Below are 15,011 nucleotides of genomic sequence, written 5' to 3' on the forward strand. Positions count from 1 at the left end.
TGTCACACAAAGCAATCTCCCAGAGCGGCCAGACCCCCTGGGTCCGCAAAAGAGAAATCAACGCGACAGGCTACTGCCCGGGCGCCGCGTGAGACAGGAGCAGGAAGTCGGGTGCCCTCAATCCCGGACCAGATTCGGGGGCGTTGACGAGAAGAGGCTTTCGGCTGACGTAGCCAAAAGCCAAAAATTCTCGGGAACGCCCCCTAATCTGGTCCGAGATTGACGGACAGCGCCCTCTCCCAATGGCTAGCCTCCATTTATGGAGCTAGCCAATGGGAGGAGGGGGTGGATACCCGACCCCACACAGAAATCAAAACGTTTTTTGGCGCATGCGCACTACGTGCGCATCGCCAGTCAAAACCTAAAAACGAGGATAATAGACTCCTGCGAGTGCGTGATTATTCACCTACTTTTTGTAAGAAGGTTCCTATTATGTGTGTGTATATATATATATATATATATATATATATATGTGTGTGTAATCTGCATATCGATATAAATACATATATAAATGCATACATATATGCATACATATGCATGTTATGCACGTGAAAGCTTGAAAGACACTAATAAAATCAAAGCTAAAAAGCCACCTAATTACAAACAGAATTGCTTAAGCTTAACTACAGCAGAGACCGTTGCATTGCAAATGCTTGTTTTTTTGTTTTATAATCGCTTTCTTCTATACTTAATGCTAAGAAGCTTCAGCCTATGTTGTGCTTCATAAATAAACATGACCTAACTTCAGATACTCAAGGTGGATGCAAGATATTCCCTAGTATTCCTACCTCAAAGTCCCAATCACCCTACCCCTTTTAGCCCACGTCCTAACCCTGTTTCCCTCCACCAGTGTCTTCAGCTGGGGCACAGAAGTTCTCAATAATAATTAATAATGGATACCTCATTCTTGGGACTGAAGGGTCAGAATTACCTATTTGATGTTCATCTCATCTTCTTTACCCAGGGATTCTGGTAGATGTGGAGTTCAATGAAAGTTATTTAGTTTTTAAAAGTTATTGGTGGATGTGAAGATGCATTGACTGGCTACATCCTATGGTATTGTGTTTGTGGTGTTCATATTTTGCCATTGGTGTGGCCTAGTAGAGATGGCAGCGGACTGGTATCTTTCTGACTACATCAGAGGTGACCATGTCTGTGTGAGCATGTGGTGTTTCACAGGTATTGTTCTTGCAAATTTTTCAGTTCTATTTGAGCTGTGGGTTTTTGGTTTCAGTGTGGGATTTAAGTCCTTTGCTAGTTACTGGAATGTCTTACAGATCAGGCCTGCACATTGCTAGGACCGAACATTTTTGAGGCATTTTAATATCGAGTCCAGGAGTATTATTGCAGAAATGTAATATGATTTGTTTGAATTGAAGATGCAGCATTTCAGAGATCTAGTGCAAGTTGCACTACTAAGAACAGCCGTCTTTCGAATCTGTTACATTCTGGAATCCAAAGAGCTTTAATTGCCTTTCTTTCAAAAATGTTAACATGCACTTATTGTACTGCATTACATAAGGAGCTATGGGGACTGTTTGTGCTTTGTACATCACCTTCCCAGAACACATGGCTGATCTTGCGTAAATCCCTTGTCAGAAAGTCAAATATCCGCTTTATAAATTAGGCCTGAAAATCTAGGTTAGTCTAAGATACAATGTTGGAGGTTATACCAAGTCTTACGGTAACCATTGACTTGCAACACCATGTGAAAACCATTTTAGAGAAGAGTTTTTTTAAGTTACTTAGCCACGATAGCACTGTGATTAGTTGTTTCTCAGCTGAAGTATCCCATTACCATAATCCAGTAATGTGCAACCATAAATTCCTGATCCTCGTAATCCTTTAGCTAGAAGACACATTTCGCCATTGTGGGGCTTATACCAGGGGTGCCCTTTGATATTTGTGACCTAATTTGCTTTATTATGTACACAAGGCAGTTTGGCTTAACCCCAGTTTAAAAAAGAAAAAGTAATCTGACCATATTGTCATTCTACTTGTGTTCTATCTCAACTGTTTGCTTTACAGGAATGTCTGATCCTTCTTTACTATAATTCTGATTCCTTAGGCATGGCCCGAGTACCAACGACTCCAGTTCGTTCATCTAACAACCCTTTAGATCCGGAGAAGTATTGTACACTCTGCAGTGCTTCGTTCAATAACCCTCTGATGGCTCAACAGCATTACTCTGGCAAGAAGCATAAAAAGCAAGAGTCCAAAAACAAGCTGGCTGGGGGATTTCAGCTGCCACCCAGTGTGGCTGCTGCTATTGCCAGTCAAGTTCCTCCTCCTGTACAATCTGGAAGTAAGTGTGTGGTCAATTTAGATGCAAGTCTACTATGTCTTTTAGTTTGGGTTTTTAATACAGTTGACTGAAATGGCCTTCAATGTGGGTGAGGGCAGGGATTTGTTTTGGCTCCAAGAGCGCCTCTGTTTTGAGGCAGACATTAAATTATTTTTCACAATGCTTTTTGGTCTTTTGCCACACTGCGCTCATATGACCATGCTTTCCAAAGGATTATGTTTTGATTTTTGTGCGTCAACAACTTGACAGACCTGCTGCAGAAGGCAATGGGTCTACAGTGCCAGACTGGTAGACCATGCATGATTGAAACCTGCTGTTTTGCCATTTCCGTTTGAAGTTTTGGCACTTTCAATTTTCAGTTAACTCTACACAATAAATTGCCTAGGTACATAGTCCATTCTGTTCTCATTGAATGTCCGTGTCTACTGGGTCCACTCGAGGTAATGCTTTTGACTTTTTTTGTGTGGATGTGAAAATATGGAATCTCTCCTGCATGTCTCCATTCTGAGCTTCATCCGCTGGAGGCTAATATATATATATGCTATCAAAGATTTGTGTGAAAAGTTTCTGTAGTGATATGTAGCTCTTTGCAGTTGTCTAGGATGAGAAAAAAACTGGTATGTTCTATGTTCTTTGATATCAGTCCTCGATAGTGGGCAGTGTTATTCGTGAGGCTGTTGATTTCTGCTTTTACCGCTTGTTTGAGTATTTTGGGGGGGTTATATGAGTCACCTAATTCTCGAGCACGAAGGTTTTCCATGTTCTTTGCTGAGTGGAAAGTTGAATTCTATTGTATTTGGTTGGTGGTGCCCCATAGGGCACTCTGATTCAGTTGCAAAGGAATCGTGCACATGGTCATAGGTGCACATCTGTGAACAAATGTCCTTTTTTGAAAAACCTGCTTGGACAGTTAACTGTTGTCTCGTTTGACCTTTCTAGGCTCTTGGTAATCTGGCTCCCTGCTGATATTTATTCATGTGTGTTCTCATTTCTGGGGCAATCTCAGGGTCTGAGCATGTTCCATAGTGTCTCTTCTGAAAACAAGTGCTTTGGCCATGTTTGAACTAGTCACAGGCACACTCAGTACATTTCTGCAACAGGCTGTTTGGCACATTTCTTGCTGCCACAGCCTTCTGTGGCATGTGCCTTGGATGCTGTCCAGTTAACACATTGCTTGAGATGAGCAATCATTATGATTTCTTCTGATGAGTGACTGTTTTTCAGATCAGAAGACGTACCCTTGTGAAGACTGCAACATTACTCTCAACTCAACGGAGCAGTACCAGGCACATATTAGCGGAAGCAAGCACAAGGCAAAGTATGTGACACTTGTTTTATTTGCATTTTGTTTCAGTACTGGAATCACTGGTCCCAAGCAAACACTTATGTTTAAACAGGCCTACTACTCTCCTTCAATAGTCTAATGGAGACCATGGTACATGCACTACATAGACTTTTTCTCAAGCTTTCCCATACCTATGCATCTGCCAAATCAACTCACTTCTTTGAAATATGCGCCACATGCTGCCAGAGGGTGGGCACAAAACTACTCCTCATTTTATAGTACTAATAACCATCTGATTAACACTCCTCTTGATGGTATAATATTTAGATAACTAGAACACCAGTGACCTGTTTCACTGTAAGCTCCCCTCACACATTATTATACACATTTTCTCTGTACCGTACCAACTTTATTTTAGTGCCAGACAACTTCCGCCATGAATTGATGTGGCCATCTTCAATAAATAAAGAATCTAAGTTCTCCATCACGGAATTTTATTAAATGAAAAATTCTGCCTTGCAATATGTGCAGTATCCTAGCCCATATTTTGCATCATATAAAGTCTTGAACGTTTTATTTTTAAAAATAATCAATGGCTTGCAAAAGACTACACTTAATCTTTCAATAAAATAACTATATGTATACATAAAAAACCAACTGGGAGACTTGCTTCCCTTTCTCCAGTTATGTTTGTTATGTTACTATAAATTTATAAAGCGCATTATCACCCAGGGGTATCTAAGCGCTATCCGTGGATGTCCAATTACCAGTGAGGGAAGCACAGAAACCCTGCTCAAAGGGCCTCCAGGAACAGCACAGTCTTCAATTTCTTCCTGAAGGGAAGTATATTAGTTTTGCAGCGTGAATCTTTCTGGATTCACTATGCTGTGCTTTTCCGCTATCTGGTGGTTGGGTCCGTAATCGTAGTCCTTTTTTTTTTTTTTTTTTTTTTTCGTAGCCCAGGTGGGCGTCGACGTCCCACCATTTGGTGCACCTTCGGTGACGTCGGCATGCTTCCGGCGGAAGCTCCCACCCTTGGGCGCCATCTTCAGATTCTTTTTTCCGCCGTTGGGTCTGGATCGTCGCGTGAAGCTCCAGAAGTTTTGAAGTATAAAAGGAGAAAAATAAGCAATTTCTTCAGGAAAAAACTCGAAGACCAGGAGAAGATCATCAGAGCCGGGACGACGAAGGAGAGAAACCTCGAGATCTTCGACGTCCGACAGAATGCGCATACAGGGGACCCCCTGAGCGCAGTAATGGACAACACACCATTTAAATTCTGCCGTAATTGCCACCACAAGTACGTGCAGAGAGACCAGCACCCGGTCTGCAACCTCTGTCTGCCTATCGACCACGGGAGCAAGGACTGCAACGCCTGCTCAGTCTTCACGCCGAAGACGCTGAGGATTCGGGAAAAACGGAGAATAGCTCACCACACGATGCAGGGCAAGGCCCTGTCGCTGTACGACCTAAGCCTCTCCACCGGCGACGAGGACAACATCGCCGAAGGTCCAGATGTCTCCATGGTCGCAGAGACCGATAAGTTATCGTCAGACAAGGTAGGAGAGTCTACGACCCTGAAATCCTCGACAGGGCCTCGAAAACCTGAGGCTGACTCTCAAAATCAAATCAGAGTCTAGAACCTTGAAGGGAGCACCGGCGTCAATCTTCAACGACCGAAGCTGTGGTCCCCGAAAAACAGTCTAGCGGATCCTTCGAGAACGACTCAGAGACGGCAAAAAGCAAAGGTCGTCAAAGCAAGCTCCCGAAAAGGGATCCTCGACGAAGGAGAAGGAGCCGAGAACCGCTCCGACGTCGACGGGGCCGTTGAAGAGGGCTGCCGAAACGCTCCGCCGAGCAGGCCGCACAGATGGAGAGAAAGAAAAGAATGCTTGAGGCCGAGATGGAAAACATCATCCAGAGGAAGAAGGATTTCGAAGACAAAATTAAAAGGTTCAGGATCCCCTCGAAGCCCACAACGGTCCTCGAAGAGATAGAAGAACACGAGGAGTTCGACGCTGACGAGCCGCTGAAAACTCCGGAGCCCTCGGAGCAGGGAGAAGAGGAGGACCTCTATTACACAGAGGGTGATTATGGGGACCCGTGTTCGCGCTACGACTCTGGATCCTCGACGGCTCAGGACCAGGATTGGCAGGACATCGAGGCCGAAAACCCGTAGGAGGCTGTGGAGACATACCCCTCGAGGCCTCCGCCGCCAGATGACATTGGGGCCAACTATGAGGTCGTCAAGAAGGCTGCAGCAGCTTATGGAGTCAAATTGGAGGAGGGGCAGGCTAAGGCAGATTTCCGGCTGGAAACCTTGCTCCCCGCACAGACAAAAAGCCACATCCTGCCCATGCTGAAGAGTATTATGGCACAGGGCAAAGAAGCGTTCAGAGAACCAGCTACCTGCAGGTCAGTCACGCCAAGGACGGAGAAAAAGTACAAGTTCTCCTCCCAGGACCCCCCTTACATCCAGGGGACAGTTTCAGCAGACTCAATTATAGCTTTAACGGCCAGAAGAAGAGCCAACGTCCCAACAACATCTGGGCCACCATCCGACAAGGAAAGCAGGAGGATGGACCTAACGAGCAGAAAAATTGAGAGAAACGCAGCAATGCACTGGAGGATGGCAAACTTCAACGCCCTTCTCAACAGGCACCAGTACCAGCATTGGGACGAGATGAACCAATTGCTCAAGCACCTCCCAGAGGAACACCAGCAGAGAGCCACTCACCTCGTGGAAGAGGGAAAAAGAATCGCAAACTCTTGCTTGAAGACAGCCTTGGACGGGGCAGAAACATCCAGCAGGCTGATGGCTATAGGAATCACAGAGAGAAGGCAAGCCTGGCTCAGGATCTCAGGCTTCAAGACGGAGGTTCAAAACAACATCCTGAACACCCTTTTCAATGGAGAAACACTGTTCACAGTAGAGAAAGCTCTGCCACCCATGGACACAAGGTTAAACCGGGGGCAGATCAAGTTGCAGGCATCAGCTGACCGAAGAGTCATACTTGGTGTATAATTAATCAGTCGGTCCTTAATATAGCTAGGGACTGAGCCGTGAATGGCCTTATGTGCAATACAGAGGCTTTTGAATTTAGTTCTCTGAGTGATCGGAAGCCAATGTAGGTCCTGTAATAGGGGCGTGACATGAGTTTGCCTGGGTTTTTGGGAAATTATTCTGGCCGCGTCGTTCATTACAACCTGAAGCCTAGCCAGAAGGTTTTTTGGTAAAACATAGTATAGGGAGTTGCCATAATCGAAATGTAAATCCAGACCCATGCTTTTAACATTACATTCTTGGATTTTGAAGGCAAAAACTGATTTGTAATGCAGTGTAGAAGGGTTTGTTACAGAGGTAAACTATGGAAAACAAAGATGAACTATAGAAGGGGAGAGGAAGGCCAGTGATGGCATCCTTGGAGACATGGCAAGCCAGGGCTAAGGAACCACATTATCTGAAGCAATAAGTCTGATCTAATCAAAGAAAGAAAAAGGCTGCATATCCTTTAAACACTTTGGCAACAGATGTAGCAGAATTATGGATGGATTCACAAGAAATAAAGCTGTTTTTGTCTGGTACAGCTACAGGGAGAGGATCGTGCAAGCATGAGAAACTACAAATGACCAATTAGGAGACACTGAAAGTTTACAGGATTCCTTGGACACAATGTAGTACGAGATTTAGGGCATAACAGTGGGAAGTTGAAGTCCCATCCATTTTGCTGCTGTTGAGTAAGGACGTTAAGCCAGAAAAGTTTGTGGAGACCTTGCTCTCTGAGGTTTTTGGCTGGAAAGCGTGGCCAGATCTGGACTTATCCCACAGAATGCTGAGCCCAAGCAGATTAATCCACCTAGAGTTTTTGTTGCCGTTGCTAAGGTGGGAAGTCAAATCTTTTGATCCAGGCAAGGCAAATGGGGATAGTGCAGAGGGATGCAGCTGCAAAACTACCCAAACTTGACAAAAGCCACTTTCGGCCCCGGAGCATAAACTCGACGCAGCGAAGTCTAAAGTATAGGTTTGCTAAGTAGACCACCCACTTGTTGCTCTGTAAAGATAAGCTTCACAGGTTTGGTGACACCCAGAAAAAGCAGTTAAACAGAAGATAGCTAGTAGTTTGAAGGGCCATGGGGCTACCGGTTTGGAGACCAAGTAACAAAGAGCAGTCTAGCCTGAGACTACAATAGTTGTAGATGTTTATCGAGTGGTGGCGAGTTGGATCTGGGGATAGGGTTACCTCACTTGGTAGATGGTTGCCGTGTGCAAGCAGTAAGTAAAATGGCACAACTGGGGTATTCTGTGATGGAAGGTACCGCCATCTTCAGGTTGCAGCCGTAAATTGGTAGGTAGGTGCCAGGACGTGAGCTGGCACTCTGGAATGGAGGCTGCTGCTGATTGGTGCCAAGGGCAGGGTGAGGACTCTTGACTAGACAACCAGCCAGTGAGGCAGGACTCCATGGAACACTCTGGAAGGAAGGAAGTTGAGTAGGAAGATCGGATTTTCAGTGGACGAGCACCACAGTACCAAGTTGGGAAAAGAGGAGCGGCATTGACGGAGAAAATAACCAAATTGAGGACTTGCTGAAGAGTTAGTACACAGCAGAGGCGACATCATTTAGAATGAAGCATGGCATAGCAGGAATAGTAAAGGCAAATTATAGTGACGCTCTGAGGTGCCTGCAAAAAAAAGTGGTGGGGGACAATAAATAACTGAAAAACAATTATATGCCAGCAATCTGAGTGAAGAAGTAAAACTGGCAAGATTCTCATCTACGATGGATTGTGTGCTAAATTTAGACCCTGTAAATAGTGAACTCATTAAAAGGTGAGGGGCGGATAATTGTGAAAAACAGCAAAGTGACATAAGGAAAGGATTTAGTTGAAAATGTTTTTGTTAATTGTGAATTAACTGGGACGCTATATTAATGCTAAAAAAAAACGAGGTCAACTGCTCCCCCAAAAAACAGCCAGATTTGACATTCATTCAGGAGACCCCTAAAAACAAAATAAGCAGGCAAACTTGAGGGGTTTGTTTTGGAGGTGCGTCAATATTTGCCAATCAGTTGGTAGTTTGGGGGATGGCGCTGTTCATCAGCAAAAAAATTGACATGCCATGTAGTAAAGATCCAGAAGGATGCCAAAAGATTGCGATCGTAGTGCTGCAGGTTCAGGGCTCAGAAATAAGTTGGATCATGTTGTGCACCATGGCTGACGAGCCAGAATTGTATGCTGGACTACAAAGGGAGATTTAATAAGCTCTGCTGGACGTGATTTGATTGACTAACCCATAATTGTAGACCGATCAGGATGACCAAACCTGGGATGAATTGAAGACATGGAGGGTCTTAAAGCTTTGAAACACATTAGGCCTAGTGAAAGGACGAGGTTCGCTCATCCTAGCAACAGTAAGCACACCTTATAGTCCTGCAATTATGGAGCATTTCCTAGAATAAGTTTCAGCTTGCTACTCAATTCAGTTGCGTCGAAGAGCGCGTTATTTGTGTTTGAAAGTGGAGATTTAAACTAGCTTTGTCCAGTAACTTTGTAGTGGGAATGGCCGAAAGATTGTGAAGGCTTTGGAAGATGAATGTAGGTAGACATAAAAGGCCATGAAACTAATACCTTACAGCAGTTGCTGAGAGTTGATAGAGAGGAGCGCAGATGGAGTTCAGGAAACCGTTCTACTTTAGGTAGCGACCACGGTCAAAATCAGAATAAAGCTATGCGCAGAGGCCCATAGATGAACCTGAGAAAGACTGGTGGTACTGAGTTTAAAATTAAGAGTTTGATCAAGGAGACTGGACGCCAAAGTACTCTGACAGGATTGCGCTTTACGCTGCCAACGTCCTGTTCATGTCGGACCCTTGGGCCTCCAGGCCTCGTGTCCTCAAATCTTTTGAGTCTTCGGGGAGACCTCTGGCCTCTGCGCCAATCTGTCCAAATCTACACTGTTCCCTATTTATGGTGAACAGCGAAGTCCGACTTGTGCGTCACCACTGATCATTGCGGGCGAGGGCCTAGGGGTCCATATAAAGCCATCTCCCAGCGACGCCTGGGCGTTTAACATAGCACCGCTGCTCCCCGCCGTCCGGGATGAGATGACGATCTGGTCTCAACTGCCTCTATCGTTATTCAGCAAGTCCGCAATTTTTAAGATGGTGACTTTGCCGCACCTACTGCACATGCTCCAGAAACTGTCATGTCAGCAAAAATGTTTCCTTTGGAAAGAACTATGAGGCTAATACTGGTCACTGTATATCCTATTAAACTCCAAGCTCTCACTCATTCAAACTACCATCGTTCGTGGAGGGAGCAGTATAACTACACACCCAGAACCCTCACTTATAAGTCAAAAGCGATTGTTTCACAAAAATATATCACTTTACTCAACAATTTTATCCAGGGTTTTGTTAAAAAAAAAGCATAAGCTTGACAATGTATATTTAATCAATACTTCTGTTAGATCAGAACATCGTCTACATAAAAAACATCAATTGCATACAATTTCATATTAAAAACATGTAACATTTAAAAGGTAGAGTGCATACAATAGACAAAAACTGTCATTCAATGGCCCACATCCGTGATTACTTAATTCTAAGGCTGAGACTCGATACCATGCAAATAATGAGCATTCAAAGGTCCCAGTCTCTTCACAGATTGTGTTCCTTTGGTAAAGGGTCGACTCGTTTCTATGGGAACTTTATATAGCCCTCTTTATCAAGACTCAGTTTTTTGTAACTCTCACTAACATATAGGTTAAAACTGGAACAGTTAGGACCACCTGAACAATAAAACACACATCTGAAAGAGACACGTTAGTGATAGATTCCTTACCTTAGAATATCCCCAGGCGTCAGACTGGATCCGGAAACTTTTGCGTAGCAGTACCCTTGCTCGTCGGTAGGCGTCGTCTGCGGCTCCGCGTCAGTCTTCTGCGTCATGGGCGCCGTGATGACGTTGTCTGAGTACTTAAACGCCGCCTCCGCGTGCTGACATCGGTTCTTCTTTTTTCCGCGCCAGCCAGAGCAGATCTGGAAAGAGCAGTTACCCAAGTCAATTTTTAACTAACTTTTTGGGTACATTTTTGATCATTTCTCGTAGTCTAACGACTCCGATCGGTGCCATAGGGATGCCCGGATTTAAGCACTGTGAGGAGTGCAACCGCACGATGTCGGTCACGGATCCTCACCGCCTGTGCCTAACTTGTCTAGGCGTCGACGACGAGGCCTGCCCCGACTGTCGGGCCCTCTCGAGGAAAGCCAGGCGAGAGTGGTCCCGCAGGCGGCTCGAACTCCGGCAGTCGGCCCCGCGCCGAGTGAGGTCCCGGTCCCACGGGAGGTCGAGGGACATGTCGCGGGCACGGAGCCGTCACAGCTCCGGGAGTCGGCACCACTCCTCCGGGTCCAAGTCGTCAGGTAAGAAGCACAAGAAGTCGAAGAGACGTCATCGCTCTTCTGACTCTCCTCCCCGTCGCGGCCGTGAGGACTAACCTCCTCACAGAGGTCCTTAAACCGCAGTCATGCTCGGCTGAGCCTCTGCTGCCCTTTAATGAGGCCTTGACCAACGTTCTTTTGGGCACTTGGTCTAGGCCCGCTACGGGTTCGCCCGTAGATAGGAACGTGGCCAGAGGCCACCGCCCGGTACCGGGCGACCCATGTTTCCTGACCTCCCACCCCACCCCGAGAGTCTGGTCATCCAGGCCTCTAATTCCCAGACCGCATTCCCGACGGCTCCGCCGGACAGGGAATCCAAGAGGTATGAGAATTATGGTAAAAAGATATTCTCCTCCCTTAGTTTGGGACTGCGGTCTTCCTACACCGCATGCCTCTTGGGCCGCTACACCCACTCTCTGTGGGAGACGGTGGCGGAGGTGCTGCCAGAGTGCCCGTTGGAGGTACGGGCCAAACTCGGCCAAGTCCTTGTGGAGGGCCGGGATGCAGCCAAGTATTCGATCAGGTGTGGGCTGGATACCACCGACTCGCTAGGCAGAGCGATGACTAAGACGGTGGCGGTGAGACGTCACGCCTGGCTGAGATCCGCCAATTTTTCGGCAGATGTCCAGAACACTCTGATGGACATGCCGTTCGATGGCCGTCGCCTCTTTGGCGACAAAGCGGACCACGCGCTTGAGCGCTTTAAGGACTCCAGGGCTGCGGCCAAGTCCTTGGGCCTCTCGGGCCCGCGCCTGCAAACTGGTTCCTTTCGCTCCTTTCGTGGCCAAGGAAGGGGTGTCCCCACACGTGCCGCCAGCCACTCGCCGCAGACTACCATCCAGCGCGGCGGCGGCCGTGGAAACCGCCGTGGAGGCGGTCGGGGAAACAGGCGAGGTCAGTCCACACCTTCCCCTGCAGCATCTGCCACTAAACCCTCCTAGTCCATGCTTTTCAGCCCATGTGACGCCAGTGGGAGGCAGGGTTCGCCATCACCACTTTCACTGGCGCACTGTCACTTCGGACAGGTGGGTGCTGCAGATCGTCCGGAGGGGCTACTCCCTCCCCTTCGAGACGACTCCTCAAGCCATGCCACCGCAAAACCACCGCGTATCGGGGGATCACTTGCGGCTCCTGCAGGAGGAAGTTTCGGCCCTCTTGGCCAAGGGGGCCATCGAGCGCGTTCCTGGGCTAGAAGTAGGACGTGGTTGCTACTCCCACTACTTTCTGGTACCCAAGAAGGGCAAAGGGGCCTACGCCCTATCTTGGATCTGAGGAACGTCAACGGCTTCCTCCGGAAGGAGAAGTTCAAAATGCTGACTCTGGCTCAGGTTTTAGCGCCCTAGGCCCAGGAGACTGGATGGTAGCGTTGGACTTGCAGGACGCGTATTTCCACATCCCGGTCCTGCCGGCCCATCGGCGTTACCTGCGGTTCACGGTAGGCCACGAGCACTTTCAATTTACCATGCTCCCCTTCGGCCTTACCAGCGCCCTACGGGTGTTCACGAAGGTGATGGCGGTGGTCGCAGCTCATCTGCGCAGGTTGGGGCTTAGTCTTCCCTTACCTCGACGACTGGTTGTTGAAGGCGGGCTCGCCCCAGACAGTCGTCAGCCACCTCCAGACTACGGCGGATCTCCTGCACCAGCTGGGGTTCTCCATCAATGTGCCGAAGTCACACCTGTGTCCCTCTCAGAAGCTCCTTTTCATCGGAGCGGTTCTCGACTCGGCGCAGTTTCGGGTTTACCCGCCCGAACAGCGGGTTCGGGGTATACAGGCTCTGATTCCAATCTTCCGGCCTTTATCCCGAGTTTCGGTCAGGTTGACGCTGCGGCTTCTGGGGCTGATGGCCTCCTGCATCCTTCTGGTGCATCACGCACGGTGGCGGATGCGTGCTCTGCAGTGGGACCTGAAGTTTCAGTGGGCCCAGCATGAGGGCAACCTGTCCGACCATGTCCTGATCTCGGAGGGCACTGCGAGACAGCTGCAGTGGTGGCTCTCGGACCGCGATTGGGTCAACGGCAGATCCCTCTCCCTTCCCCAACCTGAGCATGTAGTTGTGACGGACGCGTCCCTCCAGGGCTGGGGAGCCCACATGGGAGAGGCGGAGATCAGAGGCCTCTGGTCTCCGGCGGAGTCCCGGCTCCATTTCAACCTTTTGGAGCTGCGGACGATTCGTCTAGCACTGAAGGCATTCCTCCAGTCTGTCCGAGGGAGTGTAGTGCAGGTGTTCACTGACAACACCACCGCCATGTGGTACTGCAACAAACAGGGCGGGGTGGGGTCGTGGACCCTCTGCCAGGAGGCTCTGCGCCTCTGGCAATGGCTGGAACATCAGGGCGTGACTCTGATGGTTCAACACCTGGCAGGTTTTCTGAACGCCAGGGCGGACGAACTCAGCCGCCGGTGCATGATGGATCACGAATGGCGTCTGAACTCGGACGTGGCGCAAGGTCTCTTTCAGCAGTGGGGCGAGCCCTGGTTAGATCTATTCGCCACCGAAGGGAACGCGCAATGTCATCAGTTTTGCGCGTTGGAATTTCCAAGGCGGCACTCGCTCGGAGACGCTTTTCGTCGCGAGTGGAGTTGCGGTCTGTTGTACGCCTTTCCGCCTATACCACTTCTGCCCAGAGTGCTGAAGAAGATCAAGCGCGACCGGGCACAAGTCATCCTTGTGGCCCCGGACTGGGCACGAAGGTAATGGTATCCCGAGCTACTCAGTATGTCAGTCGATCCCCCGGTTCGTCTGCCTCTTCAGGAGGACCTTCTGTCGCAGCAGCAGGGGACGGTCCTCCACCCGAACCTGTCCAGTCTCCACCTCCATGCTTGGAGATTGAGCGGCGACAGTTGAGGCCATTTGACTTGCCTCCTGAATTCTGTAACATCATTCTGGCAGCCAGGCGTCCCTCCACAAACTTGGTATACGCCTGCAGGTGGAATAGACTTGTGGCATGGTGCACAGCAAAGGCTGTGGATCCCCATAATGCCCCCCTTTCCGAGGTTCCCCTCTTTCTCCTCTTTCTTCTCTCTTGCCCAGCAGGGCTCTGCTCTGGGCACTGTCAAGGGCTATCTCTCAGCTCTTTCAGCCTTTCTGAGGCTGCCTGATCAACCTTCTTTATTCAAGTCCCCTATCGTTAATCGATTCCTGAAGGGCATCACTCATACGTTCCCTCCTGTTCCCTTCGTGATGCCTCAGTGGGACTTGAACCTGGTTCTTACGTTTCTGATGTGCGCTCCCTTTGAGCCACTTCACAACTGTCCTCTTCGCCTTCTTTCTTTGAAGACTGCCTTCCTGGTAGCCATCACCTCTGCCAGGAGAGTGAGTGAGCTCCAGGCTCTATCTTGTAAGCCTCCTTTCCTTTCAGTCCATCCGGACAAGGTTGTGTTACGAACAAGGCCCTCCTTCCTACCCAAGGTAGTCACGGCCTTCCACATTGGGCAATCCATCACCTTGCCCACCTTCTTTCCGCCTCCGCACCCCTCGAGAGAGGAAGAGAGGCTCCACCGTCTGGACCCAAAACGTGCACTCTCATTTTACTTGAATCGCACACAACAGTTCCGGGTGGATGATCAACTCTTTGTTGGATACGCGGGCGCTAAGAAAGGGAAAGCGGTGCACAAGCGGACCATCTCCCGGTGGATCATCTTGTGCATCCAGGCGTGTTACTCCTTGGCTAAGAAGGAACCCCCTGTTGGGCTGAGGGCTCATTCCACTCGAGCCACAGCCACTACAACTGCCTTGGGCCGAGGTGTGCCCTTGCAGGACATTTGCCAGGCGGCTACGTGGGCCTCGCTGCACACGTTTGCGCGATATTATTGCCTGGACAGTCAAGTCCGGAGGGATGGCTACTTTGGCCGTTCCGTCCTCCAGGACTTTCTGGTGTGATTATTGGTTCGCAGACCCACCACCACGGGGTTGGTATTGCTGGGGTATCTATTCTAAGGTAAGGAATCGATCACCAACGTGTCTCTTTCAGATGCACAAG

The 15,011-nt window shown here is 48.7% G+C and overlaps 1 protein-coding gene across 1 annotated transcript in view; it reads left to right on the forward strand.

Annotated features, from left to right (window-relative positions):
* ZNF346 (zinc finger protein 346) overlaps positions 1 to 15,011 on the forward strand; it is an 85,375-nt gene that overhangs the window by 48,804 nt on the left and 21,560 nt on the right. The window contains exons 5-6 of the mRNA XM_086931772.1: positions 2,069 to 2,305; positions 3,530 to 3,623. Of these exons, the coding sequence (XP_086787898.1) occupies positions 2,069 to 2,305; positions 3,530 to 3,623 (331 nt within the window). The remainder of the gene's footprint in view (positions 1 to 2,068; positions 2,306 to 3,529; positions 3,624 to 15,011) is intronic.

The sequence above is a fragment of the Lissotriton vulgaris genome, chromosome 7 (assembly GCF_964263255.1).
Source record: "Lissotriton vulgaris chromosome 7, aLisVul1.2, whole genome shotgun sequence".
Classification (NCBI taxonomy): domain Eukaryota; kingdom Metazoa; phylum Chordata; class Amphibia; order Caudata; family Salamandridae; genus Lissotriton; species Lissotriton vulgaris.